Raw genomic sequence first — 21,257 nt, 5'->3', positions numbered from 1 at the left:
CCACCAATACCTCCCCCGAAGGCTCCCTATTGTCCTCCTCACCCCAGGGTGACCCGAGGAGGGTAGGACGTGAGCCCACCGAATCAGTTGGTCCCGAACACCAAGCGGCACGTACCTCCGCCCCGCCGGACACTGAGGAGGCGCTGGTTCAGCCCGTAACGCCCGCTCGATGTCCGAGTCCACCTCCCACACCACCGGTGCCATCAGCTTTGAGGCCGGAAGGATCGGAGTAGGTTCGGTGGACCTATCCTCCGTGTCGTAAAAGCGGGACAGTGCGTCCGCTTTCACGTTCTGGGAGCCCGGTCTATATGATAAAGTGAACCGGAATCGAGTGAAAAACATGGCCCACCTTGCCTGCCGCGGGTTCAGTCTCCTAGCTGCCCGAATATACTCCAGATTTTGGTGGTCGGTCCAGATGAGAAAGGGGTGCTTAGCCCCCTCAAGCCAGTGTCTCCACACCTTCAGAGCCCTGACCACCGCTAACAACTCCCTGTCCCCCACATCATAGTTACGCTCCGCTGGGCTGAGCTTACTCGAGAAGAAAGCGCAGGGGCGGAGTTTTGGTGGCGTACCCGAGCGCTGTGATAGCACGGCACCCACCCCAGCCTCGGACGCGTCCTCCTCCACTATGAATGCTAGAGAGGGGTCCGGATGCGCCAACACGGGCGCATCCGCGAACAGCGCCTTCAACCTGTTGAAAGCTCTGTCTGCCTCTGCCGACCACTGCAACCGCATCGGGCCCCCCTTCAGCAGTGAGGTAATTGGAGCCGCTACCTGGCCAAAACCCTGGATAAACCTCCGGTAGTAGTTGGAAAAACCCCAAAACCGCTGCACCTCTTTTACCGTGGTTGGAGTCGGCCAATTACGCACGGCCTCACTGCGGTCACCCTCCATCTCCACCCCCGAGGTGGAAATGCGATAACCCAGAAAGGAGACGGCTCGTTTGGAGAACACACACTTCTCAGCCTTGACGTATAGGTCATGCTCCAGCAGTCTACCAAGCACCTTGCGTACCAGAGACACATGCGCGGCGTGAGTGGCTGAGTAGATCAGAATGTCATCGATATAAACAACCACTCCCTGCCCGTGCAGGTCCCTGAGAATATCGTCTACAAAGGATTGAAAAATGGCTGGAGCATTTTTTAACCCATACGGCATGACGCGGTACTCATAGTGGCCCGATGTGGTACTAAATGCGGTTTTCCACTCGTCTCCCTTCCGAATACGCACCAGGCTATACGCGCTCCTGAGATCCAATTTTGTGAAGAACTGCGCTCCCTGAAACGATTCCACTGCCGTAGCAATGAGAGGTAGTGGGTAGCTGAACCCCACTGTGATGGCATTTAGACCTCTATAATCAATACACGGACGCAAACCTCCCTCCTTTTTCTTCACAAAAAAGAAACTCGAGGAGACGGGTGAAATGGAGGACCGAATGTACCCCTGTCCCAGAGACTCCGTGACATAGGTCTCCATAGCCAACGTCTCCTCTTGGGACAATGGGTACACGTGACTCTTGGGAAGCGCAGCGTTTACCTGGAGATCTATCGCACAATCCCTTCCCGGTCGATGTGGTGGTAATTTAGTCGCCTTCTTTTTACTAAAAGCAATTGCCAAATCGGCATACTCGGGGGGAATGCACACTGTGGGACCCTGGTCTGGACTTTCCACCGAGGTGGCACCGACGGAAACTCCCAGACACCTTCCAGAACACTCCTCTGACCACCCCTGGAGAACCCCCTGTCTCCACAAAATTTTAGGATTGTGCCGGGCCAGCCAGGGAATCCCTAACACCACTGGAAACGCAGGCAAATCAATAATATAGAGACTGATATGCTCCCTATGATTCCCCTGCGTTACCATGTCCAGTGGGATCGTGGTCTCCCTGACCACCCCTGACCCTAATGGCCGGCTATCTAGGGAGTGCACGGGAAAGGGAGAATCTATCGGCACAAGCGGAACACCTAATTTAATAGCAAGTCCGCGATCCATAAAGTTCCCAGCTGCGCCTGAATCGACTAGCGCCCTATGCTGGGAAGAGGGGAAAAATTTAAGAAAGACAAAGACAAACATGTGACCAACGGGGGGTTCTGGGCGAGAAATGTTCCGCCTACCATCTCGACTCCCAGACGGACCCCCCCAACACCGATCGGCCGTGTGTCCTCTCCGACCACAGTTGGTGCAGAGGGAGCCTCCTCCTCCGGTACCCCTCGGCAAAACTCCATCGGAACAGGAGTGGAGGTGCTGGGTGGTGGAACACACAGGACCCTCTCCGAACGCCCGCGGGCAGCCAGTAGATTGTCCAGTCGGATGGACATGTCAATTAGCTCATCCAAGGAAAGAGCGATGTCCCGACACGCTAGCTCCCTGCGGACGTCCTCCCGGAGACTACACCTGTAGTGGTCGATAAGGGCCCTGTCGTTCCATCCGGATCCTGCTGCCAAGGTACGGAACTCCAACGCGTAATCCTGGGCGCTTTTCTCCTGCCGGAGATGGAATAGACGTTCTCCCGCCGCTCGGCCATCTGGAGGATGGTCAAACACGGCGCGGAAGCGGCGAGAAAACTCGGGGTAGTGCTCCTTAGCTGAGTCTGGGCCATTCCAAACTGCATTTGCCCACTCCAGAGCACGACCCGTGAGGCAGGAGATGAGGACATTCACCCTCTCCGCTCCCGAGGGAGTAGGTCTGACGGTGGCCAGGTACAGTTCCAGCTGGAGTAAGAACCCCTGGCACCCTGCTGCTGCTCCATCATAGACCCTCGGGAGCGTAAGACGGAGGGTGCTGGAGTCGGGAGATGGGGAATCCTGAGGAGGGGGGGCCGAAGGTGGAGAGAGGAAACCGCTTCTCTCCCATCGGTCCATTCTCTCCATCACCAGATCCATCGCCGTTCCGATCCGATGAAGGACGGTGGTGTGATGTAGAACCTTCTCTTCCATCGAGGGGAGGGGAGTGGCTGTTGCTCCTGCTGACTCCATTCCAGTGGTGCGGGATTCTGTAACGGTCTGAGTGTAGTGGGTGAGGAGTCAGGCGCAGGAAGCAGAGAGTTCAGGGGAGTGCTATTTTAATGCACTGAGAAAAAACGCTGAACATGAGCCAACCCTTACAAACACACAGGGCGTACTGAACAAACAAATGCCCCAAACAGGGGGACTTAAACTGTCCAGGGAAAATCCACAAAATGGGAAAAACACAAAACCCATAGACGTGCACAATAGTACACCAAACAGACGATCACAATAATTAATCCCGCACAAGGAACCCTGCGGGCCGGCTGACTAATAAAGCCTACTACCTAACACAAAACAGGTGCACACAATCAACACATAAGGAGGGGGAGGAAATAATCACTAGCAGCTAGTAGGCCGGCGACGACGACCGCCGAGCGCCACCCGAACGGGAAGGGGAGTGTCCTTCGGTCGGAGTCGTGACAGGCGTAGTGTGTTACTGATGGTAGGCTTTGTTACTTTGGTCCCAGCTCTCTGCAGGTCATTCACTAGGTCCCCCCGTGTGGTTGTGGGATTTTTTGCTCACCGTTCTTGTGATCATTTTGACCCCACGAGGTGAGATCTTGCGTGGAGCCCTAGATCGAGGGAGATTATCAGTGGTCTTGTATGTCTTCCATTTCCTAATAATTGCTCCCACAGTTAATTTCTTCAAACCAAGCTGCTTACCTATTGCAGATTCAGTCTTCCCAGCCTGGTGCAGGTCTACAATTTTGTTTCTGGTGTCCTTTGACAGCTCTTTGGTCTTGGCCATAGTGGAGTTTGGAGTGTGACTGTTTGAGGTTGTGGACAGGTGTCTTTTATACTGATAACAAGTTCAAACAGGTGACATTAATACAGGTAACGAGTGGAGGACAGAGGAGTAATCTTAAAGAAGAAGTTACAGGTCTGTGTGAGCCAGAAATCTTGCTTGTTTGTAGGTGACCAAATACTTATTTTCCACCATAATTTGCAAATAAATTGCAAAAATCCTACAATGTGATTTTCTGGATTATTTTCCCTCATTTAGTCTATCATAGTTGAAGTGTACCTATGATGAAAATTACAGGCCTCTCTCATAAGTGGGAGAACTTGCACAATTGGTGGCTGACTAAATACTTTTTTGCCCCACTGTAAGTAAAGAAATAAAACAACAGTAAAAAGAAATGTGAAAATAACAGTAGCAAGGCTTTATACAGACACTGGTTAGTCAGGCTTATTGAGGTAGTATGTACATGTAGGTATGGTTAAAGTGACTGCATATATGATGAACAGAGAGTAGCAGTAGCGAAAAAAGAGGGGTTGGCGGGTGGTGGGACACAATGCAGATAGCCCGGTTAGCCAATGTGCGGGAGCACTGGTTGGTCGGGCCAATTGAGGTAGTATGTACATGAATGCAGAGTTAAAGTGACTATGCATATATGATAAACAGAAAGTAGCAGCAGCGTAAAAGAGGGGTTGGGGGGACACACACACACAATGCAAATAGTCCGGGTAACCATTTGGTTACCTTTACAGGTGTCTTATGGCTTGGGGGTAAAAACTGTTGAGAGGCCTTTTTGTCCTAGACTTGGCACTCCGGTACTTCTTGCCATTCGGTAGTAGAGAGAACAGTCTATGACTGGGGTGGCTGGGGTCTCAGACAATTGTTAGGGCCTTCCTCTGACACCGCCTGGTGTAGAGGTCCTAGATGGCAGGCAGCTTTGCCCCAGTGATGTACTTGGCTGTACGCTCTACCCTCTGAAGTGCCTCAGATGCCGAGCAATTGCCGTACCAGGCAGTGATGCTCTCGATGTTGCAGTTGTAGAACCTTTTGAGGATCTCAGGACCATTGCCAAATCTTTTTAGTTTCCTGAGGGGGAATAGGCATTGTCGTGCCCTCTTCACGACTGTCTTGGTGTGTTTGGACCATTCTAGTTTGTTGTTGATGTGGACAGCAAGGAACTTGAAGCTCTCAACCTTCTCCACTACAGCCCCGTCGATGAGAATGGGGGCATGCTCGGTGCTCCTTTTCCTGTAGTCCACAATCATCTCCTTAGTCTTGGTTACTTTGAGGGATAGGTTGTTATGCTGGCACCACCCTATAGGCTGTCTCGTCGTTGTCGGTGATCAGGCCTACCACTGTTGTGTCGTCTGCAAAGTTAATGATGGTGTTGGAGTCGTGCCTGGCCATGCAGTCGTGGGTGAACGGAGTACAGGAGGGGACTGAGCACGCACCCCTGGGGAGCTCCAGTGTTGAGGATCAGCGTGGCAGATGTGTTGCTACCTACCCTCACCACCTGGGGGCAGCCCGTCAGGAAGTCCAGGATCCAGTTGCAGAGGCAAGTGTTTAGTCCCAGGGTCCTTAGTGATGAGCTTTGAGGGTACTATGGTGTTGAACACTGAGCTGTAGTCAATTAATAGCATTCTCACATAGGTGTTCCTTTTGTCCAGTTGCGAAAGAGCAGTGTGGAGTGCAATAGAGATTGCATCATCTGTGGATCTGTTTGGGCGTTATGTAAATTGGAGTGGGTCTAGGGTTTCTGGGATAATGGTGTTGATGTGAGCCATTGCCAGCCTTTCAAAGCACTCCATGGCTACTGACGTGAGTGCTACAGGTCTGTAGTCATTTAGGCAGGTTACCTTCGTGTTCTTGGGCACAGGGACTATGGTGGTCTGCTTGAAACATGTTGGTATTACAGACTCAATCAGTTGAAAATGTCAGTGAAGACACCTGCCAGTTGGTCAGAACATACTGGTAATCCGTATGGCCCCGCAGCCTTGTGAATGTTGGCCTGTTTAAAGGTCCTATTCACATTGGCTATGGAGAGCGTGATCACACAGTCGTCCGGAACAGCTGATGCTCTCATGCATGCCTCAGTGTTGCTTGCCTCGAAGCGAGCTGGGCAGCTCGCGGCTTTGCTTCCCTTTGTAGTCTGTAATAGTTTGCAAGCCCTGTCACATAAGACGAGCGTCGGAGCTGGTGTAGTATGATTCAATCTTAGCCCTGTATTGACGCTTTGCGTGTTTGATGGTTTGTCGCAGGGCATAGCAGGATTTCTTATAAGCTTCCGGGTTAGAGTCCAGCACCTTGAAAGCGGCAGCTCTACCCTTTAGCTCAGTGCCAACGTTGCCTGTAATCCATGGCTTCTGGTTGGGGTATGTACGTACATTCACTGTGAGGACGACGTCCTCGATGCACTTATTGATAAAGCCAGTGACTTATGTGGTGTATTCCTCAATGTCATCGGAAGAATCCTGGAACATGTTCCAGTCTGTGATAGCAACAGTCCTGTAGTTTAGCATCTGCTTCATCTGACCACTTTTTTATAGACCCAGTCACTGGTGCTTCCTGCTTACATTTTTGCTTTTAAGCAGGAATCAGGAGGATAGAGTTGTGGTCGGATTTACCAAATGAAGGGCGAGGGAGAGCTTTGTAGGTGTCTCTGTGTGTGGAGTACAGGTGATCTATAATTTTTTGGTTGCACATTTAACATGTTGATAGAGATTTGGTAGAACTGATTTAAGTTTACCTGCACTAAAGTCTCCAGCCACTAGGAGCGCCGCCTCTGGGTGAGTGATTTCCTTTGCTTATTTCCTTATACAGCTGACTGAGTGTGGTCTTAGTGCCAGCATCTGTTTGTGGTGGTAAATAAACAGCCTGCAATTTTTCACAATATACTCTACTTCAGGCAAGCAAAATCTAGAGACTTCCTTAGATTTCATGGACCAGCTGTTGTTTACAAATATGCACAGACCGCCCCCCCTCGTCTTACCGGAGTGTGCTGTTCTATCCTGCTGGGGCAGCATATATCCCGCTAGCTGAATATCCATGTCGTCATTCAGCCACAATTCCGTGAAACATAGGACATTACAGTTTTTGATGCCCTGTTGGTAGGATATTCGTGATCGTACCTCGTCTAATTTATTGTCCAATGATTGCACGTTGGCAAGTAATATTGACGGTACAGGCAGCTTTCCTACTCGCCTTCTGCGTGTACGGACGAGGCATCCGGCTCTTCATCCTCTGTACCGGCGTCGCTTCCTCTTGCGAATAACTGGGATGTCGGCCCTGCCGGGTGTTTGGAGAATATCATGTGAGTCTTGCTTGTTGTTGAAAAAATCTTTGTCTAATCTGAGGTGAGTGATCGCTGTCCTGATATCCAGAAGCTCTTTTCTTGCCGTAGATACGGTTGCAGAAACATTATGTACAATATAAGTTACAAATAACGCAACCCCCCCCCCCTCTCAACACATTGAACCATGTCATTTTCAGTCCGTTTACGCTGTTTGCTTGAGGAAATAAGAGAGGTTGAGGCAATTTTGTCGCAGTGTATTGTGCAGAAGTCCCTTGGCTAAGTCATCATCATCAAAACTCTTCATCAGAATCCTGCTCTGTCCATGTCTCCAGCAAAAGTTGGAGTTCCCTTTGGTACAAACCTGCCACCCCTGTTGCTGATAGTAGAAGCTTTGATGAAGACTAGAGGCACAGATAGAACAATGAGACAGATATTTCACCAGATGTATAAATGTGAAGCATCCGCTTGTCGTTTCCACTCACTACCAAATATGGTGGTGAGAAGAAGCCTAGTGGCTGGCAGTTGGAGAAGAGGGAACTATATGGATTTTGGCTGACATTCTGCAAATGTTCTCATCGATGATCTCAATACAGTCTTCTGTTCCCAAAAGTAGAATCTGTTATGAACAGAGTGGACTACGTTTTGTAGAATTTTTACTCTTTGCCAAAGTTTCCATAAATTGCTTGTTTAGAAGGAGTACCAGGGCAATTTTTGTTATTGCACACGTGCACTTCAGAGTAGGTGTTCCCTACGGAAATATGCAAATAAATGCTAGAACGTGCCAATAGGATCTCGCTAGCTCGTGCTTGGCCCCCCTCATTGCTTGTTCTGCCCACTATGACCAATTTGTTCCTATTGGAAACGACAGGCTGTGGTCTTTCTTGGGTTAGTTATAAACATCTTTGCTATAGGTGTGAGATGAGCAAAAGAGAAGGCCGACTCCCGCTGTGAGCTTGCTGTGAGTGGCCCTCCATCTTCCTTTGGCCAGTGAAGAGATGGAATCCTTGTGTATTGTTATTGTGGTTGACATCTGGCCAGGATGTGTTCATTTGACGCTTCTCTACAGAACTGTATATGCAGTTAACGTTATCTTAGCCAGCAAACTAGCCAGCCAGAAACCATTATAAAAATGAAGACCAGCGAGCACAGGCATTAACCCACAGAACATGAATAAAACAAAACCCGCCAACAGATTAAACAAAACAAAAAAAGCTAAGACAGAGTGGAGACTTACATATTGATGGCTGTGGCCCATCATGGCAAGGACTGTAGGCTGAGTTAGCTACAAAACAAAGAGAGAGCCAGCGAGAGAGAGGCACTTCTGGTGTGATAAGTCTAGCTAGCTTTTTAGCCAGCTAACTAGTCTTGCCAGCTAGCATATCCCTGCAGAGGAAACTTTCACCAGATATGAAATGTCAAGATGTCTTACAAAAGCAGCGACTCCGAGCATAGCAGAAACTATGTTTCCCCTGGGCCTGACCATTTTGGAAAATCTGATGAAGATGAGGTGGTGGCAGAGCAGGCAGCTGAGGCAGGGATTACTTTCCCATTTCGATTTGACCCAGAAGCATGGCACAGAGAGCTCGTTGGTGCTGAACTTGTCGTGCGCGATGCGGCTCCACGTGTAGGGAATGTTGATTGGTAATATGGCTTGCTAGTTTGCTACTGAGAATACACCCTATAATATCACTTATTTCGTTACTACTAGTGGGTGGTATAATGCAACATTCTGACTTCCCCACAATCTACTTGAATGTGCTGCTCACAGCCTACAATTCCTATCGGCAGGACCACACCCAGGATGCATGCTGACACCGAGTCCATACTCAACACGAGTTAGCTAATCTTTAAATAAAATCCTCAATTGAATGCAATCAAATAATGTTACACCACTCCCCCTACCAATAGTAATAAAGTTTCCCTTTATTTTTTAGAAAGTTCAGACACAGGCAGTTGATCAGCTAGATTTGGAGCTATCTGGGGCGGTACAACCGTGTGCAGTCAATGGGATAAGAAATAGGTTCACAAAATGAGGAGAACATGCCCTACACAAGCTTCAAGTGCCCCCCACTTGGGGCTCCCGAGTGGCGCAGCAGAAATCAGCTTAGGGCTAGATGCAGGTGTGTTGATGGCAGCGTGACATTAGAAGGCTGATGTTGGACTGAGGTGGTAATCAGGTTCCTAGAGAAAGAGACAGGGAGAAAGACAGAAAAAAATATATTAAAGAAATAATTCCGAAGTTACTCAAACATTTAGACTTTGAATCAACTCCACATCAAGTAACTGATGCAAGCAGTAAAATTTGATTTTAAAAAACACCTTATGGAACAGAGGGGACTGTGAAGCAACACAAACATAGACACACACATGATAGCATATGTACTATACACATGGATTTAGTACTGTAGATATGTGATAGTGGTGGAGTAGGGGCCAGAGGGCACATAGTGTGTTGTGAAATCTGTGAATGTATTGTAAAGTTTTTAAAATTGTATAAACTCCCTTAATATACAAATATTACGACACCGTATTTTAGCAATGAGATAACAACAATACTTGCTGCATGAGTACTGTCTCAAGTCATTCCAGAGCAGGCTGGAGAAGCTGAGGCACGAGGAGAGCCACCCGCATGTAGAAAAAGCCCATTATATAATCCCTCATTGCCTGGTCCTTCGTGGGATGCTGAAACTGGCTACAGAGTGGTGGAGGTGATTTCAGGATCCTGGTGTCTGACTCGTCCTCCGGGAGTAGGGGGGGACAAACCACAGCTTTCACTATTTTGGCAGCATAGTCTGTAAAGACACAAATAATAACAGGCATTTCAACATTTATATAATTTGACTTAGGTGGTTTTGGTCTTCATTGGCCTAATTGTATATCCAAAATTCTTGGCCCTTGGGAAGGAGAGGGAGTACCTCAGCAGGTTGTCTTTTCTCACTGCCTGCATCCGTCCGCTGTTCTCATTGTAATGCAAGTCTGGGGCGGCAGGTAGACTAGTGGTTAGAGCGTTGGACTAGTAACCGAAAAGTTGCAAGATCGAATCCCCAAGCTGACAAGGTACAAATCTGTCATTCTGCCCCTGAACAAGGCACTGTTCCTAGGCCATCATACTAATAAGAATTTGTTCTTAACTGACTTGCCTAGTTAAATAAAGGTTAAAAAAAGAAAAAAAGACTGCAAGATCTAAAACAAAAAGGAAAATAATTCCATGAGAGCACCAACCCAAAAGTTGGGTTCCAACTGAGAGACACAAACAATGGAATGAACTATTATATTGTAAGATTGGCTGTATGTGGTACAGTGTAACATTTCCATTTTGGCACAATCATTTCCCTGCTTTCTTCAGGAGTCATATGACCAGTAGGGGTGGTTGATAGTGGAGTTCCTCCACTGCCCAACATCAGCACACCCTCTCGAGTGGTGTCAATTTTCTTGTGTAGAGCTAATCACAGCAGAAAATGGGTAATACAAATGTACACATGGATGAGTAGAATAGTCATACCCACTTATACAGTATAATGACACAAAGTTAAATATTTCTTACATTTAGCCAAATATCAAAGCGATGCTTTGTATCTGGCATGTTCTCCCAGATCCATTTAACGATCTGTCTCTTTGGGTCAGTGATGAGGGTTCCAACCACCAGCTCAGCACTGCTTAGTCCTCTTCAACTCCTCCAGATCACACCACGTGGCACTCTTCACCTCATTGCTCTTAGATACAAACAAAAAATAAATGTACTTAAATGCACAATGTAATTAAGCAAATCAGATTTGACACATCAATGTAACAAATTGTTGCATGATTTTACAGTATAACAATAGACAACATACGGTGCATTCGGAAAGTATTCAGACCCCTTGACTTTTTCCACATTTTGTTACGTTACAGCCCTATTGGAAAATGGATTACATTGTTTTTTCCCCCTCATTAATCTACACACAATACCCTATAATGACAAAGCAAAAACAGGTTTAGAAATGTTTGCAAATGTATTACAAATAAAAAAACTGAAATATGACATTTACAGTACTCAGTACTTTGATGAAGCACCATTGGCATTGATTACAGCCTTGTGTCTTCTTGGGTATTCAGAGACTTGTCCCGAAGTCTCTTTTTGTCCCGAAGCCTATTTTTATATGTAAATAATTGATAAAATTGAAGACGGGATGATCTGTGTTCAATACAGGAGTAAAACAAACTGTAGCATGCTTTCTGGTCACGCGCCTCTAACAGTACACTTCACGTGACCCTCGTTCAAGATGGCCGTACTTCTTCATTACACAAAGGAAAAACCTCAACCAATTTCTAAAAACTGTTGACATTCTGTGGAAGTGATAGGAACTGCAAGAAGGTCCCTTAGAAATCTGAATTCCCAATGAAAATCCATTGAAAAGTGACCTAAAAAAATATATTCTGAATGGTTTGCCCTCTGGGTTTTGCCTGTTAAATAAGTTCTGTTATACTCACAGACATGATTAAAACAGTTTTAGAAACTTCAGAGTGTTTCCTATCCAAATCTACCAATAACATGCATATCTTATCTTCTGGGGATGAGAAGCAGGCAGTTGAATTTGGGCATGCATTTCCTCCGGACGTGAAAATACTGCCCTCTGTCACCAAGAAGTTAAATACGTATGTAAATAAGGTATTTCTGTTTTTTAATAGATTTGTAAATGTGTCTAAAAACGTGTTTTCGCTTTGCCATTATGGGGTAGATTGATGAAGGGGAAAAAATATGTAATACATTTTAGAATAAGGCTGTAACGTAGAAAAATGTGGAAAAAGTCAAGGGGTCTGAATACTTTCCGAATGCACTGTAAATGTATTAGATTAAAACCTCTTAGGGCTAGGGGGCAGTGTTCGGAAGTTCGGATGAACGACGTGCCCAAAGTAAACTGTCTGTTACTCAGGCCCAGAATCTAGGATATGCATATAATTGATAGCATTGGATAGAAAACCATCTGAAGTTTCTAAAACTGTTAAAATAATGTCTGTGAGTATAACATAACTGATATGGCAGGCGAAAACCAGAGGAATCTTTTTTGAGGTCACATGCCATTTCAATGCTAGTCTATGGGATATACAAACAAATAGCTCCCAGATTGCAGTTCCTATGGCTTCCACTAGATGTCAACAGTCTTTAGAAAGGGTTTCAGGCTTGTTTTTTTTTAAACGAACGAGTAGTTGTAGTTTTTCCCAAGGTGTCTCTCATTAGAAAAGTAGTCTTGTTGCGTGTGTGAATGAGGTGCGCGCTCTTCGTTATTCATCTTCCCTATTGAACATACTATTCTCCATCTTAAATTTGATCGTTTATTTAGATATTAGAGTACCTGAGGATTAATTAGAAACATCGTTTGACTTGTTTGGACGAACTTTACTGGTAACTTTTTGGATTCGTTTGTATGCATGTTGAACGAGTGGATTACTGAATCAAGCACGCCAACTAAACAGATATTTTTGGGATAGAAAGAAGGACTTTATCGAACAGAACAACCATTCATTGTGTAGCTGGGACACTTGGGATTGCAAACAGAGGAAGATCTTCAAAGGTGAGTGATTTATTTTATTGCTTTTTGGGATTTTGTGACGCCTGTGCTGATTTGAAAAAGTATTTTAATGTGGGGTGCTGTCCTCAGATAATCGCATGGTGTGCTTTCGCCGTAAAGCCTTATTCAAATCTGATAACGCAGTTGAATTAACAAGAGGTTAAGCTTTTAAATGATGTAAGACAATTGTATGTTTATGAATGTTTAATATTACAATTTTGTCATTTGAATTTGGCACGCTCCAGCTTCACCGAATGTTGTCTATTGATCCTGATAGTGGGATGTGTGCGCTAAGAGGTTTTAACAATTTATATATTCAGGATCTTGTTGACTCTCTTTTCAACAGCAGTGAATGTCCCAAACTTTGTAGAGTGGCCAGACAGTCCCGGAGTGATAATCACTCCATATGCTGCCAAGAACAGATCTCCACCCATTTCTTTGAGGATTTCGATGGTGCCACTCTGCTCGACATCCCATGTCTTGAAGACTGCTGGCTCAAGGTGGCTATGCTGGTGACAGAAGAATGTGCTGCGATGAATGGTGGCCACTCCCATCATGCAAAGCATTCGGAGGACATTGGTCAGCATACAACTTGACACCAAAATGTCAGCAAAAAGGAGAAGATTGCCTGCTGGCACCCTCCCAATCATAGGCTGGCTGGATCATTCTCTCACATGGTTGCGCGAACTGCAGATCTGCGTGATGTTGAGCGCTGTTCGTCTGGCTGTTGACTTAGTCCCTGGAGTCTCCACACCCAACACAGACTTGGAAAAGCTTCATCAGTTGGGACTGGAAGACATAACAAGTATTTCCTCATCCAGACTGGCTGAAGCTTCAGGCTCCCTGAGAGTGAATAAAATACATGTCAGACCTTATTAGAATGGCAGACATTTTTAAGGAGGCTGTAGGGCCAACCAAGTTGTGTTCACAATTTACAATATGCACGTCACTACTCACCCAATGATCACATCATCTTCCTCTTCCTCAGCTTTTATTCTAATCAATTGTATTGACAGCTGTTTCACAATAACTGCCTGGTCATGACGTGAGGTGAGAACTATAAATGTGACATATGAGAAGACAAAACAACATATCAAATCCAAAGTAACTAGGGCAGACATATAAGATGATGACTCACCAATGCATTTTGTATGTGGCATTACAAATGCCACCTGTGTGCCTTTATGACACATTCCAGTTACATGCTAGCATGGCCAGTAGCTAACGTTCGCCTGCTGGAACTAGCTAAGTAGCACCGGTTGTCCATATGACGTTGACAAATAGTACATTGTGGATAGTTCAGAAGTTTCCATACACTTAGGTTGGAGTCATTTAAAACTCGTTTTTCAACCACTCCACAAATTTCTTGTTAACAAACTATAGTCTTGGCAAGTCGGTTAGGACATCTACTTTGTGCATGACATAAGTAATTTTTCCAACAATTGTTTACAGACAGATTATTTCACTTATAATTCACTGTATCACAATTCCAGTGGGTCAGAAGTTTACATACACTAAGTTGACTGTGCCTTTAAAGAGCGTGGAAAATTCAGAAAATAATGTCATGGCTTTAGAAGCTTCTGATAGACTCATTAGCATAATTTGAGTCAATTAGAGGTGAACCTGTGGATGTATTTCAAAGCCCACCTTCAATCTCAGTGCCTCCTTGCTTGACATCATGGGAAAATCAAAAGAAATCAGCCAAGAACTCAGAAACAAAATTGTAGACCTCCACAAGTCTGGTTCATCCTTGGGAGCAATTTCCAAACGTCTGACAGTACCACGTTCATCTGTACAAATAATAGTACGCAAGTATAAACACCATGGGACCACGCAGCCGTCATACCGCTCAGGAAGGAGACGCATTCGGGTCTTCTAGAGATGAACGCACTTTAGTCGTGAAGCACGGGGGTGGCAGCATCATGTTGTGGGGGTGCTTTGCTGCAGGAGGGACTGGTGCACTTCACAAAATAGATGGCATCATGAGGAGAGAAAATTATGTGGATATATTGAAGCAACTTCACAAGACAACAGTCAGGAAGTTAAAGCTTGGTCACAAATGGGTCTTCCAAATGGACAATGACCCCAAGCATGCTTCCGAATTTGTGGAAAAATGGCATAACGATAACAAAGTCAAGGTATTGGCGTGGCCATCACAAAGCCCTGACCTCAATCCCATAGAAAATTTGTGGGCAGAAATGAAAAAGCGTGTGTGAGCAAGGAGGCCTACAAACCTGACTCAGTTACACCAGCTCTGTCAGGAGGAATGGTCCAAAATTCACCCAACTTATTGTGGGAAGCTTGTGGAAGGCTACCCGAAGCGTTTGACCCAAGTTAAACAATTTGAAGGCAATGCTACCAAATACTAATTGAGTGTATGCAAACTTCTGACCCACTGGGAATGTGATGAAAGAAATAAAAGCTGAAATAAATCATTCTCTCTACTATTATTCTGACATTTCACATTTTTTAAATAAAGTGGTGACCTAAAACAGGGTATTTTTACTAGGATTAAATGTCAGAAATTGTGAAAAACTGAGTTTAAATGTACTTGACTAAGGTGTATGTAAACTTCCGACTTCAACTGTATGTAAAAATGCTAAACAGAACTATGTTTGTAGTTATAGGTAACCAGATCATGACTACAAATAAGTTACTAAGTGTTTGACCACACTTTGATGTTACTCTGGTGAGTAAAAACTAATGCATCCTAGCCTTTAACCTCAGGCTATCTAAACTCAGCCTTGATCAGGGAAGGGTAGACTAGTGGTTGGTGTTAAGCTCAGGAACCACAGGAGCAGGCACAGTCATTTTCTTAACTGATCCCACACCACTATTAGGAAGAACATTCAGAGCCTATGAAGAGGAGGAGAGCTTTTATGAGTTAGATCATTAATTGATTAATAACTGTCATCATTGATGCCTTATGACATCTGGCGTATAGACCTGTGGTTAGGATCAAATGACTAATCGTTTTGATTTTATTCGTCACTTTTCTTCCAGTTTTATGTATGGAGAGCTGACGGACAAGAAGACAAGAGACAAAGTCAGAGAGACATTTGATAATTATGAGTCCAACTGCTTTGAGGTCTTGCTATACAGGAAGAACAGTGAGTGTTCACATTGTATATGTACTGTATATTCTATTCTATTGTATAAAAAGGAAAATGTAAACAAAATGCACCTTATGAGAAAAGCAACTGTTACTACTACATTGTAACGAATCCATTCTGTCTGCAGGGGCGCCAGTGTGGTTCTATATGCAGGTGGCCCCCATCAGGAATGAGAATGACAAAGTGGTTCTCTTCCTGTGCACCTTCAAAGACATCACTGTCTTCAAGCAGCCCATCGAGGACGAGTCCACTTCGGGTAAGGACGAGTCCACTTCGGGTAAGTCTCGATCATGCTGAACTGTGGCTGTTTGCTTGTTCTGAAGAGCCAGTCTATGAATTACTGGAAATAAAAAGGTCTTGTGATTGTTGTGGGCAGAACCTACAGAAGATGTGGGTGTTTTTACCCTCTCCTCCTAGATGAGTGATGCACGTTGTCAGGACTTTGCCCTGGGTTCTGTTTTTAGCAGTGTTAAGTGGGTGTGTTTGCCCTTTGACAAGAAGAATGCTGTACCCCTGAGGGACCCCCCCCCCACCCCCCGCGCGGTGCAGACTCCCCATCACCATGCCTCGTCAGAGAGGTGACTGCTGGGAAAACCAAGCTCATGGGATTGGAAGATGACTAACACATGATGATCAACACATGATGATTAATATGGGCTTTACATGCTGTTAATGTTGGGAGCAGGTTGACCAGAAACAATACCATGACAGTTAGGGATATTGTCAAAAGGTGACATTTTGTTGAACATTTTACAGGACATGCAACTTCTATTGTTGTTGTCGTTTTTAGTCAAGTTAGTCCCCCCCAAAAAAATGAGTCCATTTACATGTATACATTCCATTCATACATTTTACAAATAAAATCATACAATCTCAATTTACAATTTAACATTAAAAGTTCAGTATGTAAACTACTCACAATGAAGCCATTGAAATCCTCCGGGGTGAAATGAGCACCGCATACAGTGCCCGCGGTTCCACTTAACGTTACTCTAATCCGTTTATATTTTGTATTTTATTAGGAGATTATTAGTATCTGTCCTCTAATTGCTTGTGATGACCTTACCATAGAATGACTGCTGTGTGTCCAGACCTTGTCAAGGGGTCACTGATTAGGAGTGGACCCAGAGCAGAGCTGTAGTGTGGACTGTCGCAGTGTTCAGTGTTATGGGATGGCAGACATGGAGACATGGGTCTGAAGGGTATGGAAGCTGAATGCTGACACTATAGAAACACAACCTGCTCATGCTATAGCTCAAGCTGCTCCCACAGCTCAACACCCATTCACATCAGTTGAGGAGGAGAGACTCCATCTAGACTGATTAGCCTTTCCACACATATTCGTCCACGCTTTGAATTCAAAAGTGTTAAGTATTCACTGTCAGTGTTTCCCCTAGGATTGGGGGGGGGGTTGCTACTAGTGTTAGAGCAATGACATGCTAGCTGTTCCCATTGACTTCCAGTCATTGAGCCAACGACTATCTCATAGTTCTTGCATTGGTGGCAACAATTCAGCAGCCACTGGAGCTAAAGGATTCGAGGGGGTACTCTGACTGTATTTGAGCAGAAATTATTTGATCATCATATGCAGTTTGTTCGGGGGTGATGCTTGGATTTGGTTCTTGCTATTTTTAACTTCGCCACATTGTATTAGGTTCTTCTGGTCGGGTTGTTTTCTTTTTGTTTTCTCAAGGGCTAGCAGAATGCACATTAGCCTGTTTTACAAGGCTCTTTTGGGCTATTACAGTAAAGATTGGGGGCTCTTTACATGGTCGGTGTAGAGTGCTGCTTTGCCCTGGCGGTATACAATGAGTTACACAACTCCTAACACTCTCTTCATCCGAGGGGAGGTCAGTTGTATCTGTTGCAGTGCCATTGTGAGTAGGCTGCCGCTGTGGCCTGTGTGGGTCTCTGCCACTGGTCTCCTTTCACCTTGCTGCCCTTTGGGAAAAATAGCTGAAATAACCTACTTTTGAAAGGAAGTGAAAGAGGATATGAGGTTAGAGACCCTGGAGCTGAGGACTATTTCAAATCGCTGTTTCTCTCTGTGGTAATGGCACCTGAAAGGGTTTGACTGATCTTATATTTCATCCTGTACAGTCTTCACATTATTATGGTTTATACAGCCAGCGTGAGAGTGGGGCTGTAGTTATAATATATGCCATTTAGCAGACACTTTTATCCAAAGCAACTTACAGTCATGCGTGCATACTGGGTCCACGGATTCAAACCCACTATCCTGGTGTTGCAAGTGCCATGCTCTACCAATTGAGCTTCAGAAGACCCAGAACTTTGCTGTGCATGCCTAGTGCCTACATCATCACTGTGATTTTGAATCCATAGCTGCTGGTTTTACAACAAGATAAAGTCATCTTTAGATGAAGTCATGTATTAATGTATGGTTAATAGCGTATGCTTTCAGTGTTTCTCAAAGTGTATATAATTTATGTGCCCTTTCCACATGACCAAGCTGTGCTAAATGTGTCATTGTTTTTTATGTCTGCAGGATGGAGCAAGTTTGCACGGCTGACACGGGCACTGACACATAATAACCGCAACACCAGCCACCATACCACACCACAGCAGCTCACTCCTATGAGCAGCCATGAGGTCAGCCAACCCAAGCAGTCCCGTCTGGCAGAGGTAAGTGCTGTGTCACATGTAGAGCTGGGAGTAAACCAGGTTAGGGTTGTGGTGTAGGGAGTTAGACAGACAATCATCATCCTGATCACCTCTTCCATCACATTCAGGTCCTGGGCCTAATGCAGAGAGAGAGGACAGACTATTAAGACTATTAACATACAGGGGCTAAACAGAGAGAAAAACAGAGATGGACAAAACTTTTTATTTTATTTTATAACAAACAGAAGAGCAGATACAAGAGAGGACTTTTAGGTAGAAAATTGATTGACCTAATGTTTGACTGTACACACATACAAACACACACCTCCCCATACATACTGTACGTTCAGGTTTTATTAGCCGTATGTACGGGATACTCTTCCTATACACCATAAGTATAACATAAGAAGGCACAATTTATAGTCCAATATTTACATGTGTTTTGAAGAAGGGAGGATTGCAGGTCAAGTGTTTAAATTGTGAAGTATTTAGCTATTATAATAAGTTTGTTGGCAGCAGTTGTGATGTGTGTGAAGCATAAATGTATATGAGTGGATGTGTGGATATCTGTGTGGGTGTGTGCGTGAGTGAGTGAGTGCGTGTGTGTGTGTGTGCTAAGGTGCGGAAAAGAGCAGCTGGTCAGTCCAGTGAAGGGTGTTCCGCAGTCTGAGGGTTTGTAGATAGAAACGGTCTCTGAGCCGGTTGGCATCAGACCTCATGCTCCAATACTATCTGCCAGATGGTAAGGAAGTGAACAGCTCATGACTGGGGTGTGGGGGATCTTGATAATGCTGTGGGCCTTCCTCAGGCACTGTTTTGAGTAAATGTCCTGGATGGGTGAGAGCACGATCCAAGTGATGTGCTGGGCCTTGCGGTCATGGACGGAGTAATTTCCGTACCAGGCCGTGATGGAACTGGTCAGGACTCTCTCAATGGTGCAGCGGTAGTATTTGGAGAGGAACCGGGGTGGCATGCCGAATTTCTGCAGCCGCCTCAGGAAGTAGAGACGCTGTTGCACCTTTTTGACAAGAATGGTGGTGTTGTTCATGTCAAGCAGTCGGTGATGTAGATGCTAAGGGACTTAAGTCTCTCTACTGCAGTCCCGTTGACAATCAACTCCTTTGTTTTGCTGACATTGAGAGAGAGTTTGTTGTCCTGGCCCCACAATGCCAGTTCACTTACCTCCTCCCTATAGGCTGACTTGTTATTATTGGTTGTCAGGCCTACAACTAAGCTGTCGTCAGGAAACTTGATGATGGAGTTGGTGTCGTGCAAAGCCACAGTCGTGGTCGAAAAGGGAGTACAGCAGAAAGTTGAGGAAACACCCCTGGGGGACCCCTGTGTTAAGAGTCAGTGTAGAGAAGGTGTTGTTGCCAATCCTCACAGCCTGTTGTCAGGAAGTCCAGAATTCAGTTGCATAGGCTGGTGTCCAGACCCAGGGCTCTGAGCTTGGTGTCGAGCTTGGAGCGAGCAATAGTCTTGAATGCTAGACTGTAGTCAATGAACAGCATTCTCAGATGTGTTACGGCCGTTTGAGTAGTGATGGAAATGGCATCTTCCGTGAATCTGTTGGAGTGGTAGGAAAATTGGCATGGGTCCAGTGTGCCTGCATGCTGGCCTTGATGTGGGTCATGACCAGCTTCTCAAAGCACTTCATGATGACCGGGGTGAGTGTGAAGGCATGATAGTCATTTGGGCATGTCACCTTATTTTTCTTGGGCACTGGGGTGATGGTGGTCTCCTTGAAGTTGGTGGAGACTACAGCCTGGGACAGGTACAGGTTAAAGATGTCAGAGAAGACAGCTGGTCAGCACACACTCTGAGGACGTGGACAGGGATGCCATCTGGGCCGGCAACTTCGTGAGTATTTACTCTTTTGAGAGTTTTCCTCGTCAGCCTTGGAAAGCGAAAGCACCTGGTTGTCCGGATCAGCAAGATTGTTCCTGGATGGCTCGGTATTGTCTGCCTCGAAGCGAGCATAGAATGTGTTAAGCTTGTCTGGGAGGGAGGCTCGGTGGGCTGGATTTGCCTTTGTAGTCTGTGATAGTCTGTAGTCCTTGCCACATGCATTGCGAGTCTGAGATGTTAAACATCAATTCAAGTTTAATCCTGCAGTATGGGCTCCCAGCAAGGTACGGATATCTATGTTCATCCAGGGTTTTTGGTTAGGGTATGTCCGGATTGTTATTGTGGGTACAACATCATCAACACATTTACTAATGAAGCCTGTGACTGACAATGTATATTCCTCAATGCTGATGGATGAGTCCTGGGTGGGTGAATCTTTGAACATATTCCAATCACTATTCTCAAAACGGTCCTGCAGCACTGAGTCTGCCTTCTCTGTCCTCTGTCGCCCGCGACAATAAAGACTGCTTCCGGATGAGAGGATTCTTGCTGGCTAATGATCTTGTACAGTTCGCTGTGGGCTGCGGCTGTACTGGGCATCATTAATATTGCATGCATAGCAGTGAGACGGAGGCAGTGTGCCGCGAGCACTTTCACTGTCTCCGTCTGCTGGAAACTCAGACGACTTGTTTTGGGACGAGCCATGTTCACTTTACCTTATCTTTTCCCTAGCTAAGTGACCTTACCTGGCTGTCTAACTGTCCTGAGTCATCTATTGATGTTTCAGGGCAGTGGATTATTTGACATAAACCTTAGTGTTGGATTTTCAATCCTGCCCCTTTGGTAAGTACCGATGAACAACATCTACAGTGCATTCGGAAAGTATTCAGACCCCTTGACTTTTTCCACATTTTCTTATGTTACAGGCCTATTCTAAAATTGATTTAAAAAATAAATCTACACACTATACACCATAATGACAAAGTGAAAACAGGTATTTAGAACTTTCAGCAAATGTATAAAAAAAACGAACTGAAATACCTTATTTATACAAGTATTCAGACCCTTTTCTATGAGACTTGAAAT

At 45.4% G+C, this 21,257-nt stretch overlaps 1 protein-coding gene across 1 annotated transcript in view; it reads left to right on the top strand.

Moving 5' to 3' along the window:
- kcnh5b (potassium voltage-gated channel, subfamily H (eag-related), member 5b) overlaps positions 1–21,257 on the top strand; it is an 89,933-nt gene that overhangs the window by 9,393 nt on the left and 59,283 nt on the right. The window contains exons 3-5 of the mRNA XM_031828918.1: positions 15,592–15,698; positions 15,829–15,978; positions 18,208–18,344. Of these exons, the coding sequence (XP_031684778.1) occupies positions 15,592–15,698; positions 15,829–15,978; positions 18,208–18,344 (394 nt within the window). The remainder of the gene's footprint in view (positions 1–15,591; positions 15,699–15,828; positions 15,979–18,207; positions 18,345–21,257) is intronic.

This window comes from Oncorhynchus kisutch, linkage group LG7 (genome assembly GCF_002021735.2).
Source record: "Oncorhynchus kisutch isolate 150728-3 linkage group LG7, Okis_V2, whole genome shotgun sequence".
Taxonomy (NCBI): Eukaryota; Metazoa; Chordata; class Actinopteri; order Salmoniformes; family Salmonidae; genus Oncorhynchus; species Oncorhynchus kisutch.
The sequence above is the reverse complement of the archived record's forward strand: the minus strand, read 5'-3'. Positions and strand labels throughout refer to the sequence as shown.